General features: G+C 46.8%; 1 protein-coding gene across 21 annotated transcripts in view; it reads right to left on the bottom strand.

The window, feature by feature from the left end:
* PPIP5K1 (diphosphoinositol pentakisphosphate kinase 1) overlaps window positions 1-22,949 on the bottom strand; it is a 1,366,868-nt gene that overhangs the window by 340,410 nt on the left and 1,003,509 nt on the right. For all 21 annotated transcript variants that reach the window (XM_078683299.1, XM_078683308.1, XM_078683288.1 and 18 more), the window contains one exon: window positions 17,237-17,353. In XM_078683299.1, coding sequence (XP_078539425.1) covers window positions 17,237-17,353 — 117 coding nt within the window. The remainder of the gene's footprint in view (window positions 1-17,236; window positions 17,354-22,949) is intronic.

Below are 22,949 nucleotides of genomic sequence, written 5' to 3'. Positions count from 1 at the left end.
AACCTGAGAACTTTTTTCGGTATGCTCCATTACTTAGCCCCCCACGTACAGGCAGCGGCTGCACTGCTAGAAGCCACGAAGGCGTTTGATTCCCTGGAGTGGAACTATTTATTCACCTTGCTGCAGCGACTGGGTCTCAGCCCTCTCTTCCTGCAACATATCCAGTTATTATACACTGAACCCTCTGCCAGAATTCGAGTGAACGGGCGCTCATCTGAGCCAATCAGCATAAATAGAGGCACTAGACAGGGATGCCCGCTGTCGCTCCTGCTATTTGCTATCGTGACGGAGCCCCTGGCAGCCAAGTTAAGACACCAACATGTCCATAAAAGCATAGGGTTCACTACGCGTGGCATCCTCATCTCCCTATATGCCGACGATATCACTGTGTATTTCAACAACCCTAGTGACAACTTTGACACGATAATGCGCGGGTTCATTAGATATGGTGGCCTGACAGGAATCCAGATTAACTGGGCCAAATCCACTATGTTCCCTCTGACTGACGGCACAGCCCCGATTACCTCAGAATTTCCTATAAAGTGGACGACTGAGGAGGTGCGATATCTGGGTGTTCAGCTGAGCCACTCGGTACAAGAGCTGTGGACCCTGAACTATAGCAGAGTAATAGACTGGATAGAGAGCAAAGTGGAGAGGTGGAAAAACCTCCCGCTGTCGTTGACGGGACGCATCGCCATCGCGAAGATGATAATTCTCCCCAAGCTGCTGTATTTTTTTGTGAACCTGCCTATTCCTCTGAATTCGCACTTTTTCTAACGCTTACGCACTGCGGTGCTGATCCTGATATGGGCGAATAAGCAACCTCGCGTCTCCTGGCAGGTACTGACATTACCCTACTCACAGGGAGGGCTGGGAGCTCCAGATTTTGAACTTTATGCCAATAGCGCGCAAGCACAATACCTACATTACTGGCAACACCCAGTTCCCTATCAACCGCATGTAGCAATTGAAATAGATAGAGTAGCCCCATCCCCTATAAACACTGCAGTTTTTCAGCCGTACAAACACCCTAGACAGGACGTAGACACCGCTGAAAGTGTACGGTGGGCCTGGGGGAAGATTGCGAGAAGAGCACACATTGATAAATTATATGCTCCGTCGATGCCATTGCAGGGCAATCCCATGCTGACACCGTTGACAGACGAGGCAATAGCGAAAAGGGCACGGTCGCACGACATACACAAGGGGGGTGACTTATACCCGGAGGGGAAATTTTTATCGCTGCAGGATCTATGCGGCACAGAGGCCCCCACGGCGTCCGATACCTTACTTTACTACCAGCTGAGAGCCGCGTGCAGAGCCACTTATGAGAACTTTCCCAATGAGCCGACGTCACTTCCAGCACTAGAGAATGTACTAGCTAGCGCCTCGCCCTGCAAACTGGTAACGCGCATATATAGCATCACACAGCGGGAAAACCCATTAATAAGTCCTAAATCGCGAGAGGCTTGGAATGATGAGGCAGACTTGGACATTACGGAGGAACAATGGGTATATTGCTGCACCCAACTGAAGTACCTGTCGCCAAACTATATACTTAGGCTTATTCATTTTAATTATCTGCCTCGTCTATACCGCACGCCCACTCAGATGTGCCGTATGGGACTGAGCGACGATAACAGGTGCTGGAGATGCAATGCACAAGATGCCAACTTCACACACATGGCCTGGGGTTGCCCGGTAGTCTCACGATACTGGCGGGAGGTTCCCACACACATTGAGCACATAACAGGCACCACTGTAGAGAGGACGATAAACATGGCGCTGCTGGGGTTATGTGGGAGATATCCCGGTGAAGCGGCGTAAACTCACGGCAATGCTTCTGCTGATGGCGAAGAAGCAAGTGGCCATCCACTGGCGGAAGAAACAACCCCCGACAGTGGCGGCCTGGATACAGGCGGTCGTCTACTGCAAAGATCAACATGGGGGATACTGGGAACAGATGCCGGGGAACTCTAGGCCTGCGGATATATGGCCCCCCTTTGTAGATTGGCTGAGACTGAGAGGTGCGGACCTTCAGACGGAGTAGCCTGAGCTCAGTCGCCCACAACAAGGCCATAGACACTCTGCGGGAAGGGACTGTGAGACACATGGGTTGCATGCACGGAGCCACTCAGACAGGACGTGTGCTGGGAGGAATGGTTTATTATACGAAGCATTGAGATTTGTGACTAAGAAAGATAGCGATGGAAGATGTCGATGGTGTGATGCCTGATGTTTCATAATGCACTGAGATGATTACAATCACAATACGAACTACGCCCATGCATCTGATTAACACGCTGCCTGCCCCAGAGGTTGTTGACAAAACAGCTGTGTATAGGCCTGTGCTTCCGATAGCTGCCGGCCTCCGGGTTGTAGGCTGAGAGCCGTGTATTGTATGATGACCAAATAAAGGTTTTGAAAATTTTTAAAATAAATAAATAAATTATTTCCAGTCGGTAGGCTGGGAACCCTTTATAGTCGATGGTAACATAGCTGTGTACACATACACACAAATATTATTGTAAAAGCCAAAAACTATCAGCCTTCCATAAGTTTATTTTATGACCCAACTTTAATGTAGAACTATGGCCCGAGAAGTCAAAAATGACATCTGAGATGACAAAATCGTTAACAGGTTTAAAAGGGAAAACACAAGCATTAAAGCAGTTTTTCACAGCCAGAAGGTTCAAAATGCTAACTATCCATATAAAAAACAGAGGACATGGACCTCGTAAAAACAATTGATTGATAAAAATATTTTTATATTGCGTATTCATTTAAAGATCAATTGTAAGTAAGTAAATGTATTTCAGCTAATTAAAACCAAATACATTAATGCTACCAGCGCAACAATATAAAGAAAGGCCTTTACAAGCAAATATAACATTTTAAGGTTCTGTCCAATAACTTGATCATAAAAAATGTATGGTGTAAAGCTTATGCATCAATTAGAAAGTTTATGAAGTGCTTCAAGTATCTAAAGTGCATAATGTAAGGCAGTGACACCCAGTGTCAACTCTTCTATTAAGTTGGCAGTGATAAAAATGCCCTTTCTCTCAGTTAAGAAGCATGGAGTGCCACATATAATTCAGAGAGTCCAGCATAATTTGTGAGACAAAGAGCGTCTATTTGATCGTATGAAAAAGTATGTGGGGCCTCAGTTAATAAGCATTAAAAACAATATAAAGTAAATATAAATTACAGTTTTCTGCAGACAGGATAGAAGAGCAGGTCACTAAAATTAGTTCATTTCCTCACTATGAGGCTGTTTGCGACCAATATGTATTTGATGATTTACTGGATTCATCAAATACATATTGGTCGCAAACAGCTTCATAGTGAGGAAATAAACTAATTTTAGTAACCTGTTCTTCTATCCTTTCTGCAGAAAACAGTAATTTATATTTACTTTATATTGTTTTTAATGCTTTTTAACTGAGGCCCCACATACTGTTTAAGGGCATAAACATCTAAACTGTACACTTTAGAAGCTTAATTGAATGACATGGGTGGACTGCTGACTTGGCCCCAGTGCACAAGAGTAGCAATAGTACAGTCAGAAGTTTCTTGTGAAATGCTTCACCATTTTTATCAGGTGCGACATCCACAGCTGCCATGCCCACATGGGAGATATGAAAAGCAAAGTTGCTAGATAATCTACACTTGGTACTTACCTGTGATATCAGAGGATTTGGCGAGAAAGCGCATACAAAGGTCACAGACCAACTGAGCAACAGTGCATTGCCCAGTAACCTTAGCTATGGACACTTGTAGGTGTAATTCTGAAATTTCTAGCTTTTGTCTGTAGCAACGAAATGAAAGCAAGAATGCCCATAGTACGGAGATGTCTTTAAACACTTCATGATTTATTTCCAATTCCTTTCAGTAGTTGTATTGAGTCCCCAATACATGACCAATAAGGTTGTCTGCTACTGCCAAATGATGTGATTTCAAGTGCTCTTGAATCTGATTGTCTAGGACCAAAGGGCCTGACACTGTTTTGAAAGCGATTCTGACATTAAAACTCGCAGTTTATTAAGTAAAAAATATTGAAGCGTTGTTTTCTGTGAAGTTCTGCACCACCTCTCCCATACATGTGTGAGGTGTGAAAGCCTTGAGTGTTAGACCAGTTGCTCAGGTGCTCAATAATACTGACGTACTGAAGAAACTCGACCTGAGTTCAATCTTCTCTCAATGTCCAAGACCCCGTTAAGCCCCAGACTGTTTGTGAAGTGTCTGATGTAAATGCCATTGTAAGGACTGAGTTTGGTAGTGCTTTCTTACGCCCAATTGTGTGAGTTTCCCCACTGCAGCCCGGGCTGTGACATGCTCACTATATCCTACATATTCCAGGACACCACTGCCATTCCATGCCGATTGGCAAGGGGTATAAAGCGAATGAAGGAAGCAGTCATTCCAAACAACTTCATTACATTTCTTAATGTAACTGAGTCTTCTAAAGGGAATTGTGATTTCACAGTGTCCATATCCATCACCAGACGCTTTTTTCTGTTGAGTCAATGTCAGAGAGGAACTGTGAAGACTTACTCTGAACCTAGCAGGTACAACAGTTGGTTTGTGCTGCTTTAACACTGCTAGAAAAAAATCGCTTCCACCAGTTATCCAGGTATCAATAAACACACATATAGAAAAACCCGTTAGATATGCTGCTACTACTGATAAACGTTATGTGTACACTGTGCAATGTTTAGTTTAATTTAAGAGAAACAATAGAAGATGTTTGCTGCAAAGCTATACTAGTTGCGCTTTGGGATGTCAAAGTGTGCACCTAAATCAATTTTCCTTAAAAGGCACCTTTTCATGATTGGATAATATATGCAAGAGTAGTCAAGATTAGCTTTGTTGTTCATATAATGGGCACACGTCCTGAACTGGTCTCAACCTGATATATTTCTTTGGAATGACAATACATCTAGGGCCCTCCCTCTCTTTGCTTGTAAATAGGATCTCACCCGTAGTTCCATATACAGAGGTGTTTCGTCTGATTTCAGCAGAAGAGGGATATAATATGAGGCTATGAATTGCAGTTGGTGAAATAATAACCTCAGACACATCTGTAGTCGAGTAGTAAGGTGTAAGGGAGTGTAAGTGGTCTTACTTGCTGTGGGGCTGGAGCATCTTTTGCACCGACCTCTTCAGAAAGGAAAGATGGTAAACTTGTGGCTGCTGTTGCAAGCTATGGCCACACCCACTTTATACCTTCTGCTGATAAAACTGATGGGCATTTAGCTGTTGCTCTACGACTAATATTGGCAATATGCGCTGCTGTGAACTCAAATTTCACTACTGCTTCTAAACTTCTACTTTCTCTAGGGGGCATATTTCATTGATTTTTCATATGAATTGCAAAAATTAGGCAATTTGGTACAACTCATGACCACACCCGAGATAGATCTTGAGAGAACATTAACCACGAACCTGGGTGTGAATGTATTAGACAGCTGGGCTTTTGAACATTTCTGCACTTCACAGATGGTAACACAGGGTACCAATTTTATACCCCTATTAGCCCCACATTTTTGCACTGTTTATTACAATACAGGGTAATAGTAGGCTCTCATACCGAGCAAGGCTGAGTGCACAGGGTAGGAGTCATAATGTTTGGAAAGAGTTCATCATAGTTTTTTATGTTCCCTCTCAATAATCTTCTTCTTAACCATCCCCCATCTGAGACTGATCCGGATCTCGGAAAGGATCATGGTTTAGAATTGCACTTCATTCTAAAGCATCTCGTATCTCTTGAACTTGCTTAGGGAGAAGATAATCAGCTGAATCATAGCCACTTCTAGTACGTTTGTTACTGGATTTGCAGGGAATGACACAAGAAGGTGCTTCAAAAGATAACAAATTTGTCAATATCCAAAAATGTTTTGACATCTAAAGTATTCAAAACCATTCTACAAAGATGTTTCAGATCGAGGTAATCCACCTTTCTTCAGAGTACACTAGGTGTGTTGGTCTCTAGAGAGTTTGGCCACTGTGACTTTTTTTTACATGTTTTAGACTGCTTCAAGGATGAAGTTAAATCATTCCTCTTCTTCTTCAGAGCCAAAAACGTTGGTGTAGCACTTGTGAGTTTTTGACAGCTATTTTTTTAAGCCACTACTTTTTTATAATCTTATTATTTTATGGCCTACCTTTATGTAATATTGTAGATAGACTTGGGTGATTTAGACAAAAGTAAAATAACTTTGCAAAAATATTGGGGGCTCCACAAGGTGGGAGTTTTGGTACTGCTCCTCACCAATGTCCCTAAGAATAACTTTATGAACTCTGAGCCCCAACCCACTGACCCCCACATTCTCCTTGCTCCAACAAAAGCCTGTCCCGATCACTACTTGGGAACAGCTCACCACAACCACCATGAAGTTCATCCACTCTGGAGCACCTATGGACCCCTAGCCCCACCATCTCTTCAACCTCGGAGGCAAGGATATCAGCCACCAACCCACCACCATCCTATATGCATCCATCGCCACAGCCACCTTTCTGGTCGCATGGAAACACACGGAAATCAGACCACTCGTCAAGAAAACCTCTGCCGACTGCAGCGAACTCCAGAACCATCGCCCCATCTTGCTGCTTCCTTTCCCGCCAAAGTCCTTGAGAAGGCCATCAACCAGTAGCTGACAGAATACCTTGAGAGAAACAATCTGCTTGATGCCTTCCAATCTAGTTAACATGCCAACCATAGCACTGAAACCACCCTGATCATCGCCACTGATGATATTCACACCCTCCACGACAGAGGAGAATCGGCGGCCCTGATCCTCCTCATCTGTCCACAGCTTTTAACACCTATCCCACTATACACTCATCAACAGACTGTACCACATCGGGATCCAGGAAGATACCCTAAGATGGATCGCATTGTTCATCACAGGAAGAACTCAAAGAATCCACCTTCCTCCCTTCGCCTCAGAACCCAAGAACGCCATCTGCAACATCACTCAAAGTTTGTCCCCCAGCCCCAGCCTCCTTAACACCTTCCTGACACCTCTAGCTGACAGACCTCAACATCATATTCTACGCCGATGACATCCAACTCATCCTCTCGCACTCTGCGGACCCCACCAACACAAAGACCAACTTGCGTAACTTCATAAAGAACGCAGATGAAGACCAACTGTCTGAAGCTCAACACTGACAAGACCGAAGTACTGATCAAAATCTCCCTTTGGAGCAACACCTGGTGGCCCTTCGAACTCGGACCCACATCGACTGACCACACCCGGTACATCAGCATCATTCTGGACAGCAAGCTCACAATGAAGCTACTGCTCAACGCATTCTCCTCCGCCTACTTATACACCTTATTCATGCTGCGAAAAATCTTCAAATGGCTCCCTACTGACACAAGGAAAACTGTCACCCAAGCCCTAGTCACCAACTGGCTTGACTACGGCAATGCACTGTACGCAGGAACCACCACCGAACTTATGAAGAGACTACAGACTATGTGGAACTCAGCGGCCGTACTCATCTTCAACCTGCCCAAACGGACCCCCCACTCCTATTTTATTAATCATTTTTACATAATTTAATATACCCCAATAAGTGCTCCCACATAAGACATAGGTGGCAGCACGCCCTATTCTACAGAGGAATGGAATGGCCCCTTTGATGAAACACACCATCAAGGGGTAACCCTGGTGGATGAGAATTATACAATAGCATTATTTAACTCTAGGATAGCAGGAAAGGTAAAAAGTATTAAAAATGGCATTCATCTTCTAGCTGTGAAAACAGTTACAGATATAGTATCTAAAGTAGTCTTAATCTAGGAGTATACAGTCAATCAGAATTACATTAATTGCAACAGTCAGTTTGGCTAAAATGAGAATATTTGTCAGTCAGACAGCTGGGTCCAGGAAGAGCAAACATCACACTATTCTTTCAAAAAGTGTCTGGATCCAATCTTTCCTCACTGGTCGAACACAGACTACTTTCGTTCCTCTCCGTACCCATGGAGATCAGCTGCAGAGTACCCCAGGGCTCCTCCCTGAGCCCCACCCTCTCCAACTTCTACATGGCCCCTCTCGTTGCCATCGTCAGGACCTATGGACTCAACATCGTCTCCTATGCCAACGACACCAAACTGATCCTCTTCCTCAAAAACGAACCGACAATCGCCAGAAACTGTCACTGCGAGATGAAGGCTGTTGCCAACTGGATGAAAAACAGTTGCCTCAAACTCAACTCGAATAAGACCGAAGTCCTCATCCTGGGACCCATCCCCTCAGCATGGGACGACTCCTGCTGGCCCTCCACATTGGGAACTTGCCCATCCCCATGGACCATGCACGGAACTCGGCAATCGCTCAAGTTACTTACTTGTGTAACAATATATCAGTAAGAGACATTAGTTAGTGATAGATTCCTTACCTTAGAATATCCCCAAGCATCAGACTGGATCCGGAAAGTTTTTTCATCAGCAGTACCCCTGCACGTCGGTAGGCATCGTGGTTCGGCTCCGCGTACGTCGCTGGCATCATAGTCGCCGAGATGACGTCGCTGGAGCTACTTAGACGTGCCCACGCACCCTGACGTCAGTTCTGAACACGACTTTCTGCGCCAGTAACGCAGAGCATTGCAAGATACTGACCACTGGTGCATTAAAACTAGGGCCCTGAAAGGGAGGACCTTAACCCTAGAAATCAGTTCGCAGAACGGGGAGGATGGATGGGGTGGTAAGCAATCTATCACTAACTAATGTCTCTTATAGATATATCATTACACAAGTAAGTAATTTGTGCATCTGAAAGAGACATGTTAGTGATAGATTCCTTACCTTAGAATAGATACCTCAGCAATACCAACCCTGGTGGTGGGTCTGCGAACAAAGATCACACCAAAAAAGCCACGGAGAACAGAACGGCCAAAGAAGCCGTTTATCCGGACTTGACTGTCAAGGCAATAATGCTTGTGAATAGTGTGTAACGAGGCCCATGTGGCTGCCTGACAGATGTCTTGCAGGGGGGACACCAAGTCCCAATGCAGTAGTAGCTGCTGTCGCCCTGGTAGAATGGGGGCGCACCCCACCGGAGGTTCCTTTTTAGCCAGTGAATAACCGGCTTTGATACACAAGACGACCCAGCAGGAGATAGTCCTCTTGTGTACAGCCCAGCCACGTAGCCTACAAAGAGCTGGTCATCCACCCGGAACTGTTGTGTGAGACTTAAGTAAAAGGAAAGCGCACGTTTTGGGTCCAGACGGTGGAGATTCTCTTCCTCTCTGGAAGGGTGCGGAGGCGGAAAGAAAATGGGCAAGGTGATAGTCTGCTCAATGTGAAAAGCAGTGACAACTTTTGGCAAGAAGGAAGGACATGTGCAAAGCACAACCTTGTCCGGATGGACTGACAGAAAAGAAGGCTTACAAGAAATAGCCTGGAGCTTTCTCACACGCGTAGCGGAGGTGATGGCAACCAGGAAAGCAGTTTTAAAAGTCAACAAACGAAGAGGACCCTTGTGTAGTGGCTCAAACGGAGCACACATCAAAAAAGTAAGTACCAGATTCAGGTCCCACTGTGGCCTCACAAACGGAATAGGAGGGAAAAGGTGAGTACTGCCTTTGAGAAATCTATTAACAACAGGGGACTTGAGAGGAGAGGGCTGATCAGGAAGCCTGAGAAAGGCAGAGATTGCAGAAAGGTAGCCCTTGATAGTGCCCAGAGCGAAGCCCGGCCGGGCCAAAGAAAGAAGGAACAAAAGGACCTCTGAAAGAGGGAGAGAAAGGGGATCCACAGCCTTTGCTGTGCACCATGCCACAAATGTGTTCCACCTGCAGGCGTATACCGATTTAGTGGAGGGGCGCCTGGCTGCCAGAATGACATCACAGACTTCAGGAGGCAAATCAAACGGAATCAACTGTCGCAGGTCAATCTCCACACATGTAGGTGGAGGCTGGACAGGTTCGGGTGGAGGACCGTCCCCTGCTGCTGCGACAGAAGATCCTCCTGAAGAGTCAACCGGATCGAGGGATCTGCTCTCACACGGAGTAGCTCAGGATACCAAACTCTTCAAGCCCAGTCCGGTGCCACAAGACTTGAGCCCGGTCGCGCCTAATCTTCTTCAGCACTCTGGGCAGAAGTGGTATAGGCGGAAGGCGTACAATAGAAAGCAGCTCCCTGTGCTTAATTTGTCAAATATGAAGTGCAGGTGCTCATACGACATCCACACCCCACTGGACAAAGGAGAAACAGTAGCCCTCATCCTCCTCGACCTATCAGCGGCGTTCGATACAGTCTCCCACCACACCCTAAAACGCAGACTCTATGACGCAGGAATCCAGGACAAGGCCCTCGACTGGATCTGCTCCTTCCTCTCCGGCAGGACGCAGCGGGTCAGACTCCCCCCTTTCCTCTCGGACCCCACACCTACCACCTGCGGAGTCCCCCAGGGCTCCTCCCTCAGCCCGACGCTCTTCAACGTCTACATGGCTCCACTTGCCCCCATCGTCAGAACCTACGGACTCAACATCGTGTCATACGCAGACGACACCCAGCTCATCCTCTCCCTATCCAACGAGCCCAACACCGCCAGATGAAACTTTCGAGAAGGCATGGAAGCCGTCGCCAAATGGATGAAAAACAGCTGCCTACAACTAAACACCAACAAAACAGAAGTACTCATCATGGGCCCAAACCCCGACGCCTGGAGCGACACCTGGTGGCCGACCGCCCTCGGAAACCCGCCAACCCCCACAGACCACGCGCACGCAACCTGGGAATCATCCTGGACTCCGAGCTCAAAATGGACCGCCATATCAACTCTGTCTCATCTTCCTGCTTCCACACCCTCCGCCTCCTTCGTAAGACCTTCAAATGGATCCCCCTCGAACACCGAAAGACAGTCACTCACGCCCTGGTCACCAGCAGACTCGACTACGGCAACGCACTCTACGCCGGAATAAACAAAAACCGCATCCGCAAGCTACAGAACATCCAGAACGCCGCCGCAAGACTGGTCCTCAACCTGCCAAAACACTGCCACATCTCCCAGCACCTGCGCACACTCCACTGGCTCCCCGTCGAGGCGAGAATCACCTTTAAGATGCTCACCCACGCACACAAGGCCCTCCACGGCACCGGACCAGCATACCTGAACAGCCGACTCAAATTCCATGCACCCTAAAGGACCCTACGATCAGCCCAGCTCTCCTACGCCGTGGTCCCCCGCACCAGAAAGACCAGATCGGGAAGCCGCTCCTTCTCCTTCCTCGCTGCCAAAGCATGGAACGCCCTTCCGCTCCACCTCAGACAGACAACATCGCTCCCCATCTTCGCAAGAAACCTCAAAACCTGTCTCTTCGACAGACCCCCTCCTTGATGGAATGGAACCTGCACCCCCCCCCCCACCCCTAGCGCCTTGAGACCCTTACGGGTGAGTAGTCGCGCTTTAACAAACCCCTGATTGATTGATTGATATGTTTGTCAGAGGCCATATCCACCTTCCCCAGCTCCACCACTTTCTCCATTGGCTCATCCACTTCCTCTGTAGGCTCTACCCACATCCTCAAATGGCACTGCTGAATGTCAGATGTAATACCCAATCTGAGTTTAAGCAAGGGAGCCTTCCTCAAGTAAGCTTTCGATAGGAGCTTCCCTCACTCCGTGAAAAGTTTGTAAAAGATTAAATCATAAGCGCATTTAGAACACAATTTTGGAATAAATTCCCTAAAATGACTAGTGCACTGAAATGGTCATGTGAAATATTCTAGTGCTCTATGTGCAGATTTGGGGAAAGGACAATACTGGGGTATGTGCAAAGGTGCTTTGTGTTGTCATATACACACCTATCCGTAATGCATGATAGGCGCCTCATAGTTAAATATTACCTCTGGTATGCAAAGACCAGAATTTGACTTGTGTGCCTCTATGCTATTGGTGCCCTCTCCTATGCCAAGAATTACTTCGATATGTCAAACCAGCATATTGCCATGGGTTTCCCCACCCACCAAAAGTTATATATATGCTGGTGCTAAGCACCGGAAGCACCAGCACAAATTACGCACTGGCAGCTCCACTCGTGACAAAAAGCGTCGCTGAGCGAGTGCCGCTTTATTAATTTCAACGTGCAGAACAGCTGACATTGCGCGTTCTCTTCGGTGGCGAATAGATCTAACCAAGGGTCTCCCCGCTGTCGAAAGAGACCTTGCACCACCTCTCAGTGAAGACACCATTTGTGATCCATCAGGCACCGGCGGCTGAGTTTGTCCGTCCGTCAATGAAATGCCTTGACGTTCCATCATTGTCCAGAGGTGCAGAGCCTCCTGACAATGGTCCACGACCCCACCCCACCTTGTTTGTTGCAATACCCCATGGCGTTGGTATTGTCGGTGAACACCTGCACCACCTTCGCTTTGACAGAGGGAAGAAATGCCTTCGGTGCAAGAAGGATCGCCCAAAACTCCGGAAGGTTGATATGGAGTCTGGACTCCACCGGAGCTCAGAGGCCTCTGATCTCTGCCTCTCCCATGTGGCCGTCCCATCCCAGAAGGGACGCATCAGTCACCACTGTGTGCTCCAGTTGGGGAAGGAAGAGGGATCTGCCGCTGACCCAATGCTAATTCGTGAGCCACCACTGCAATTGTTGTGCAGTGCCCTCCGAGATCTGGATGTAGTCGGACAGGTTCCCAATATGCTGCGCCCACTGGAACTTCAGTTCCCACTGCAGAGCCCGCATATGCCATCTGGCCATGAGGCCCAGCAATCTAAAGGTCGTACTGACCGAAACCCGGGACAAGGGCTAAAAGATCGGAATCATAGCCTGAACGCCCCGGACTCGCTGTTCGGGAGGATAGACCCGAAACTGCGCCGTGTCCAGAACCGCTCCAATGAAGAAGAGCTTCTCAGAGGGAATCAGGTGCGACTTCGGCACATTGATGGAGAACCCCAACAAATGCAGGAGGTCGGCCGAAATCTGGAGGTCCAGGAGATGACTGCCTGGGGCGAGCCTGCCTTTAACAGCCAGTCGTCGCGAAAGGGGAAAAGTGAAACCCCTGATCTGCGCAGATGAGCTGCAAACACCGCCATCACTTTCGTGAACACCCGAGGGGCGCTTGTAAGGCCGAAGGGGAGCACGGTGAACTGAAAATGCTCCTGCCCTACCATGAATCGCAGGTAACGCTAGTGGGCCGGCAGGACGGGGTTATGAAAATAAGTGTCCTGCAGGTCCAACGCTACCAACCAGTCTTGCGGGTCGAGGGTAGACAAGACCTGAGCAAGTGTGAGCATCTTGAACTTCTCCTTTCAGAGGAAGCGATTGATATCCCGAAGGTCCAAGATAGGACGCAGATCTTTGTCCTTCTTAGGAACCAAGAAGTAGTGGGAGTAACAACCACGACCTACTTCAGGCCGTAACTTCCTGCTGGAGAAGTGTCAAGTGATACCCTGACATGCGGTGGTATTGGTGTGGCATGGCTGGAGGGGTAGTCTCAAAGTGGAGGGCATAGCCCCTTCGGGCAAGTTGCAGAACCCACTCCAATGTGATGGTGTGCCAGTGGTGGAGGTGATGTCGAATCCTGCCACCCACTAGTGTCTGGTGGGCATGAAAAACCGGATTAGGAAGGTTTGGAGGTAGTGGCTGCAGGGGGGTGGTGGACTGACCCGCAACCTGGCCCCGTGACCCGCCTCTGTGGGTCCCACATCCACGGCTGTGCTGAGACTGTTGCTGCGCAGGCCTGTTGCTCTGAAACGAACGTGCTTGGGCGCCCCTTCCTTGGCCATGAAAGGAGCAAAAAGCAGAATCGGAAGGAGTGCATGTGTACGAAATGCCTAAGGATTTGGCCGTAGCCCGTGAGTCCTTAAAATGTTCCAACGCGCAATCTGCTTTATCGCCGAACAGGCGAGTGCCATCAAAGGACATGTGCATCAACGTGTTCTGGACATCCCCAGAAAAGCCAGTCGTCCTCAGCCAGGCATGACGGCGTAGCGCCACTGCCGTGGAAATCTCCCTGCCCAGCGAGTCAGCAGTGTCAAGACCATAACGGATGGTGAACTTGGCTGCGTCTCTCCCCTCAGTAATAGCTTGCGAAAGTATTGTCCGAGCCTCCACTGGACACTGAGGCAGCACTTGCGCAACCGAATCCCACACAGAATGGGAATAACAGCCCAAGAGACATGCGGTGTTCACAGACCGCAGGCCTGAACTGGCGGAAGAAAAAATCTTCTTCCCAAACTGCTCCAGTTTCTTGGATTCCCTGTCCGGAGGTGTGGAAGGGATTGCGCTTGGGGAAGCAGAGGCTTGGACAACCAAGCTCTAGGGGGTGGGGTGTTCGGAGAGGAAAACGGAGTCGCCTGGGTCCAGGCGTTGGCGTCTGGCCATGTTCTTGTCCACAGGAGCCCCTGTATTGGGCCTAGACCAGGTGCCCAAAAGAACGTCTGAGAGTGCGTCGTTAAAGGGCAGCAGCGGCTCCGTAGAAGCAGAAGCTGGCCGTAGCACCTGTCAGGTTAGTCCTGACGGCCACAGTAGGGAGCTCGAGGTGGAGAACATCTGCTGCCCTACGCAACACCATATTGATCCACCCTCCTCCGTAGCCACAGTAGGAGACAGTGCTCCAGGTTCCGGAGCATAATCCTGGTCACCTGCATCCCCTGGATCCTCATCCCAGTCTGCGTCTAACTCGCATTGGGCTGCGAGTGGGTGCTCAGACCCCTCCCAGTGCTCCCCTTCCTCCATAGTCTGTGGAACAGGTGGAACATACGGAGGTGGATGGACAAAGGGAAAGAAATTCTTAAATGGCTTCGTAATCGGCGTCGGTCGACACCCTTCCGGCACCTGTCGATGCCGGTGGAGGTCATACAGGGCCAACCGCCATGGACGGAGATCCAGGCCTGGATCCACAGGGGACCCTTGGCGTCGACGCCGGAGCCGGCGATGTCGAAGAACCAGGACCACAGCCGGGCCCGCGGGGCCCGAAGGCGCACCGGCGGGCCGGACCGTTCGTAGACATGTGCCATGGCTGACAAGAACTCCTGCAGCTGGGCCGGAGTTGCGGATAGACCCGGAAAGGGCGGGTAGGCCATCGGCAACTGCGTAGGCTCTGCCGGAGCCGGAGGGGCGGCGCCACCTGCACCCTTAGTCGCGTCGTGACCGGCTAGGGGAAGGCGAAGAGTGATAATGCTTCTTCGCCTTCTTGTGCTTCGCCTTACCTGACTCAGAGTGCGAAGACTTCAAATGATTGTGATGGCTCTGCGGCCGGTCCCTCGACCTCCCTCGGGACCTTGAACAGCGCGGAACCGACTCCTGGGCCTCCAGCCAATATCGGGACCGTTCCCGCAAAGTTTTCTGAACCATTGCCCGGCAGTGGGGGCAGGACTCGGAGTCGTGGTTGTGCCCCAGGCAGTAGAGACACTCACTGTGTGGGTCCGTCACCGACATCGTGTGGGGACAGGCCGCACAGGACTTAAAACCGGTCATCCCTATGCACCTGTAGAATGATATAAACTTGAAAACAGAGACAAAATGCTCCAAAAAAACTCAGTCTAAAAATGACTAAGGGTACCGCTCTCTCCGGATCTCTGCTTGCTGGCGCGGAAAAAGTAGGAACTGACGTCAGTGCGTGTGGAAGTAGCTCCAGCGACGTCATCTCAGCGACTATGACGTCAGCGACGAACGCCTGCCAACGCGCAGGGCTTCTGCGGACGAAAAAACATATCTGGTCCAGTCTGACGCCTGGGGATATTCTAAGGTAAGGAATCTATCACTAACGTGTCTCTTTCAGATATACTGGATTACTCTCTCACAATGAACTGTCAGATCAATGCCGTCACCTCATCTTGCTTCCCCATGCTTCACCTGCTTCGAAAGACATTCAGATGGATCCCCACTGAATCCAGGAAAACGGTCACCCTCGCACTCACAGCAGCGGACTCAACAAAGGCAATGCACGCCACGCCAGCGTCACACAGAAACTCCTCAGGAAACTACAGAATGTTCAAAATGCCGCAGTCAGACTGGTCCTGGACATCCCCCGCCGCAGCCATGTCACTTAACACCTCTAAGAACCCCACTAGCTCCCGGTCAACAAAAGAATCACTATCAAGCTGCTCATCACACAAGCCTAAAAAGACCTCCATGACGTAGGACCATCATACCTGAACCACTGCCTCTCATTCCACTTACCCACCAGACACCTTCGATCTGCCCAGCTGGTCCTCATCACCGTCCCCCGGATCCACAAGACTAGAATCAGAGGAAGATCCTTCTACTACTTCACCGTCAAGAACTGGAACACCCTGCTCCTCTACCTCAGACAATCCCGGTCGCTGACCCAATTCAGGAAGGATTTCAAGACCTGGCTCTTTGACTGAACCCCAGGGCTCAGACAGTCCAGAAGCCCCACCCCCCATGCCCTTACCCCAGCGCCTCACATGTGAGTAGCCACGATTTAAAAACCCTGAGTGATTGATTGACTGACTGACTGGGGTTGACCAGCTTGCAGAGCCCAGCATCCATTACGTACAAACTTCAACAAGACTAAGATGCTATCTTCACAGTTATGGTTCAGTCTGTCATAGGAAGCATACAGGAAATCACATGCTGATTCCCCTTGCACTCTTATCAACACAAAGAAATCCAGAATACTACTAGATCAGAATCTGATGCTTATACATGGCATTAGTAACAGAGTAAGCTAAATATGTAGATCCAAAATCACAACACAGTTCTTTCAAGGCACACACGGTTCGAGAGGATGTCTTATTCTAATGCTTTTACAGCCAAAAATCCCATTATTAAGGTTACATTGAAAGTAATACAGCGATGGCACTGAACATGGTATTTAAAGGGATTTCCCATTGAAACTTGGATAAATTGACCTCCTTATACAGTTATCTACACTTACTCCCATATCTGGAGAACCTTGACAGCTTCTCATGCAGCCAAAGAGGTTTCAACAGCAAAATCTCTAACATCTAAATTAAACATTTTCATGCATTAAAACAAATCTTGGCTGCCACAATCTCTTTCTCTAACTGTCTTCCTGCTGAACTGTGAGCTGCACCAGCTCTCCTCTTGTTCAGGAAAGTCACCATGCCACCCAGTGATCTACATAAATCTAATGTTTATCTGGTTTGAGGTTACTGTTGTTTCTTTGCAATAACGGTTTTCTTTGTTTCTCTCTTAGTACTTTGTAAATCACGATAATGCCAGAACACTATATAAAACTGTTAAACAGGTAAATAAATAAAAATATTCATCTCACTCACCTCTGCAGATGCTGGGCGGAATCCAAACCCAGTGGGAGCATTTTCCTCTTCATCACAGCCCTTCACTCCAGGACTAAAATGTAGTTCCACATGGAAACGTTCGTCTGAGGAAGGATCCTACATGATAATGTAAACACAGCTTTACATAGTGTTTAATTACACTCCAAAGTCAGAAGGCAGATTGCAGTTCCTTTAAAACACAATCATTCATGCTTTTTCCAGACTGAGTTAAGCAACACATCTTTCCTTAATCTGGGCAATAAACATATTTTAGAATGTTATATGTACATATCTATTGGGGCTCCTTTTGCTAAAACCTACCTAGAGAACAACACAAAAAGGTATATAGTGGGACTTGGCCAGGACCTGGGAAAAGAACAAGTCCTAATCCAAATGCGAAGGAGAAGACGCGATTCTTGTTGTGAGGTTTGTATAAATAGGTCTATATTTGTTAGCCATAATCAAGCAAGCCAAGCACTGAATGTCGGACAATAAGACAAAAACTGTATTTATTTTCAGTTATAAAGTGATTAAATTAGCCAGCAACTAAATTAGAACATGTGGATATGAGCCAGCACACATGATTTACTGTATTAAAAATGACGCAGAGTCAAAGGCATCGATCTGTCCGAATATCATATTATGTTTTTCAGATACCTGTACTTACGTTTGGTAAACTTCCCGGTAGATTTGCTGCCTAAACCTTTTTGGGTATGTCCTTGCCTAATTCCATTAGTTGCTCTATTATTGTGTTGGATTTTTTTATCGAATCCGTGTCCGACTAAATACATTTGAAGCCCAAACAGCAGGGTCAAAAACAAACCATAACTGTGTAAATGCTGCTTAGTTGTTCATCTGGCCAAAAACATAGTGTTAAGTCCTGTCCACAGAGCACTCTGACACAGGTGTGTTACAAGAATTAATAAAAAGAATGCCACAAAGATGCAGGGACAACGGATGTTAGTTCAATTGAACAAGAGCATCCTCTGTGCACACAACACAGTGACCTCATAACACTTCAGGGATGAGCACAAGGTGCTTAAAGCAAAGGAAGAACAAACCACAACAGCTAGCTTGTGCTGTGCGCTATATTTTAATTAGAAAGTGAGTACATGAGCTTCATTAACGATTGGTGTACACTGTAAGCCCCACCATGCACAGATAATGACAGAAATATTGTTTGCATTATAGCAGTGGCCCTACTAATTTTGACAATTCTAAAATAAACCGCTATGGAAGAGAGAGATACGTGACTTGAGGAAAACATTTCCAAGTACGTTCAGGAAGACATTGAAATTGTGAAAACAACGTATGCAATGACATTTATGGTAAGCAATAATTGCAATTACATTAATAAGTTACTAACATCTTCAGTTACATTCTTTCGGGTGAAAATGATAGCTCACGTAGATTGCTTGTTTGAACCTTAATCGCAGGCATCCTACTGGTTTCAGACAATTTTTTTAGCATTACCACTTGAGCGGAATGTAGAGGTACTGCACGACAGTGGTGGAGTCGAGAAGACCGGAAGTGACATAAGACTTTCAATGTCCATCACCACTGGAGCCAGTGACACCACAAAAGAGACAAAGCATGTAAAGGGCAAAACAAAAACAGAACTACTAAGAACCATCCTCAAGACGGAAGAATGGATGGTGACAAGGAAATTGGGAGAGCTGTAATATCGATCAGAAAGAAGATTACCAAAGTAAGTAACTTGTTCTTCTAATGCACATTCACTCTACAGAGTCATTGTATGAACCACTCAAATAGCAAATTTGAAAGAATGCTGAGGATAATCTAGAATCAATGAAGCACAACCGTATCAGATTGTGACTGTGTTCTTTCATATTCATCCAGATAAAATTTGCCAGGTGAAGATGCACAAAGAGGCCCACGTGGCTGACTGATAATAAGGCTGCACAAGTTCAATACGCAAGTTGGCATAGGTGCCATGCTTTCCTCTCATAAAATGAGCACCGAAACCTTCATGAGTAGTTTGATCAGTCAGGCCATAAGAATGCTTGCTGCAGAGCTTTCCTTATAGACTTATGAGTCTCTCCTCCTTAAAAGGATGAGGGGCTAGAAAGAAAAACTGCAAAGGAATAGACAAACATTTGACACCTCCTAATGAGGAGGGCTTAATTCACATAGTCACTTTTTCTTTTGGGAATGTGGTCAAAGGAGGAAAAGCTAAAAGAGCTTACAGTTATCTCACCCTCGTAGCTGAGGTGACGGATACCAGAAAGACAGTTTTTCAACTATGAATCTTTAGGGGGCAAATAAACAAACCACAAATGGAGATTCTATGAGGAAAATGTATAACAAATGTAGGTCCCACTGGGGTACTATAAAGGGGATTGACATATGTAGGAAAGTGCCCCTTTCTGCATGGCATGGTAACCCCCTAACTTTTTGCCAGATACCTGATGCCAACTTGACTGAGTGTGCCCTGGGTCCCTGCCAATTAGGTTCCCAGGGCCTGTGTTCTTTCCCAAAACTGTACCTTTGTCTCCACAATTGGCACACCTCTGGGCCAACTATAAGCCCCTTGTAAAAGGTGCCTCTTGTATAGAGGGCCTGGTGACCAGAGAGGGCCTCGGAGGGCTGCAGCATGTATTATGCCATCCTCAGAGACCCCTCACCTGAACTTCCACACACTGCCACAGCAGATTGAGTGTTCTGGAGCAGACTAAACTAAAGAGTCGACATGGCACCCATCGTTGGGTGCCATGTCTTCCAACACTGCCTATGGCATGGGTAAGTCACCCCTCTATCAGGCCTTACAGCCCTTAAGGCAGGGTGCACCATACCACCGGTGATGGCATAGCTTGCTGCGCACTATGCCCCTACATTGTCTGTACCATTCGCAGGCACTGCAAGTGCAGAGAAGGTAGTTTGAGTATAGGGGTCGGTGAGTTTGTCATTTTGAACTCCACAGACCCAGAATGGCTCCACTGAAAACTGGAAAGTTTGGTACTAAACGTCTCAGCACATTAAACCTATTCTGATGCCAGTGTGGGATTTAATGTAAAACACACTATGAGGGCATCTTAGAGATGACCCCTAAAGAACGATCAGCCTGGTGTGGTTCCTGACTGGCTGCCAGCCATTTGCCACCATCAATCAGGTTTCTGGACCCCTGGGTAGAGAGCCTCCGCTCTCTGGTTCCTGAAACAAAGCCCATCCTGGGCAGAGGTGTCATTCCATCTCCCCCAGGATTGGAAGTGTCCACAACTGGAAGCTTCAAAGGCCTGCCACCTTTGTTAGCTATCCCCAGCCTTTTGCTGCTATCAGCAACTGGTCCTTATCGGTTCTGACTGCAACTTTGGGCGGAGGAATCGGTGGGAAAACCTAGCCAGGAAGGGAGGTGTGCCCACTTTTGCCAACCCCACCCCACAGATGGGGGAGGCGTAGTGAAGCACACACCTCGGTCTTGAAGATGAGGGGACTCCCCCAATCAGAAGAGGCCTGTGCCCCCCCCCCCACTGGAGGGTGGAATACTAGGGAAGGGGTTGTTACCTTTGATCCCTGGGCCTTGACTCCGAAACCGCAGGTATCTGCATGTGACCAATGCTCTTCTGAGTGCCCCTTGTCTCCATAGCACTGCATTGGGTCCAGCCTCTCATTTGACCTCTGCACCCGGACGTCCCTATGCCACTGAGGGTGCATTCCTCTTACGTACCTGACCCTTGCCCGGTGTAAGAGCTACCAACCCGAGATGAACTACAAAACTGTTTACTTACCTGCATACCTAACACTTTGTTTTTCTCCATAGGATTGTATGGTGTGTTTTTCTCTAAAAAATGTTGTGTTGACCCTGTCTTGTACAGCAACAAAAGTAACTTAGTGTCTTCAAAAGAGTTAACCTACTTACTGATATACTGTAATGCCTAAACTGTGTTATTAGTTTGTTTCCTCCCAAACCAGAAAAGTAACTACAAAGTAACTAGAAAAGAATCTAAAGTAATTACAAGTATTCTAAAGAGCTTGCAACCCATTTCTTGACTGCAAAGTACTTTGTATGCTTCTACAAAGCCCGTACACACGGTATCTTGAAAAGTATCGTTGTATTGAAAGTATTACTTGCCTGCTACTGAGTACACTTTGGTTCAAGTTATAAAAAGAACAAAGTAATAACTTTTTATGGAACCTACTGGTCTGGATTCAGTCTGTTGAGTGTGTGACATCATTTCTTGTCTGAGTGTGTTCAACAAATACTTAACACTATCCTCTGCTAAGCCTCACTGCTCAACCACACTACCACAAATGAGAGTAAGGTATTACCTACTTTAGCCTCTGTTATCTCTGAGGAGGATGCACTAGACTCTGTGCACACTATACCTTATTTTGGTATAGTATATAAAGCGCCAGCTTCCTACAACATATACTTATTTTGCAGCTTCTGAAGGAACCTTGCAACAACTGCAAGCCTGAAAATAGGCTCTTTAACTGGGGGGAAATGCTAATTTATCACAATTGTACAATTCTACAACAGGAATTTTTCATCAACAATAAAATGCCACCATAAACCGTTAAAATTGAAATTTTGCCTGAGCTACACTCCTCAGCTTAAAGGAAGCACACAACAAATAACAAAATAAAGTGCTCCACTGTCTGTGTTGAAATATCATTACAAGGGGAGACATGGCAATTCAGCAAACCCAGAAACCTCTGTAAATCTTCAATGTAGCATACAGAAAAAGACGATTAAAACAGACCTAGAATGCGATTATGAAATATCTATAACTAAATCACAAGTGGCCAAGCTGATAAAGAAACACAAGAATGGGGCTCTCGGTCCCAACGGTATTCCATTTGCATTGTACAAAGAAGAACCAGACTTTTAGTCCGTCTATCTAACTGACGTTTTTAGCGAAGTGGTTCAGAGTGGAATAATTCCGAAATCGTGGAAAGGCTCACTAATTTCTCCTATTTTTGAGAAAGGAAATTGGCAATTGCCGGAAAATTATCGTTTAATTACCCTTCAAGACACTGATGCAAAACTGTTTGCTGGGATTCTATTAATGAGTTTAACAGATTGGGCAAAGGAGAAACAGGTACTGCCCCAGAATCAAACAGGCTTCATTAAAGGTCTTGGAACCTCTACAAATATATTAATATTATCTGTACTAATTGATAAGGCAATTTTAGCAAAACAACCCTTATATTTTTGTTTTGTGGATTTTAATTCTGCTTTCGATTGTGTTGACAGACAACTTTTGTGGGCAAAACTTAAAAAACAAGGAATTCTTGACATATTAATAAAAATGATTAAGCTCCTGCATTCCGATACCTGGGTCAGGGTGAGGATTGGGGCGGACGCACACTTACTGAAGAAATTCTCACGTCTAGTGGATTAAAACAAGGGTGCGTCCTGGCCCCCTTACTTTTTAATCTATTTTTAGCAGATATTTCTACAGCTTTGAATGAAATTAATGCACATACTCCAAAGTTAGCAGACAAACTAATATCCAACTTGTTGTATGCAGATGATGTTATACTCTTAAGTCATACCAAAATTGGATTGCAACGATTATTCAATGGTATCTTAAAGTACTCAAAGGCAAATGGTATGGTAATAAATGAAGCTAAGACCAAAGTAATGGTCATTACAAGAAACCCGAGACTTAAACATAGATATAAATGGTTTTTGGAAGACAATGAATTAGAGCAAGTTGCTTCCTATAGATATCTTGGTGTAATTTTTAAT

The sequence above is a fragment of the Lissotriton helveticus genome, chromosome 3_1 (genome assembly GCF_964261635.1).
Source record: "Lissotriton helveticus chromosome 3_1, aLisHel1.1, whole genome shotgun sequence".
Lineage (NCBI taxonomy): Eukaryota > Metazoa > Chordata > Amphibia > Caudata > Salamandridae > Lissotriton > Lissotriton helveticus.
Note: the sequence above shows the minus strand (reverse complement) of the source record. Positions and strands in the feature narration are given on the sequence as shown.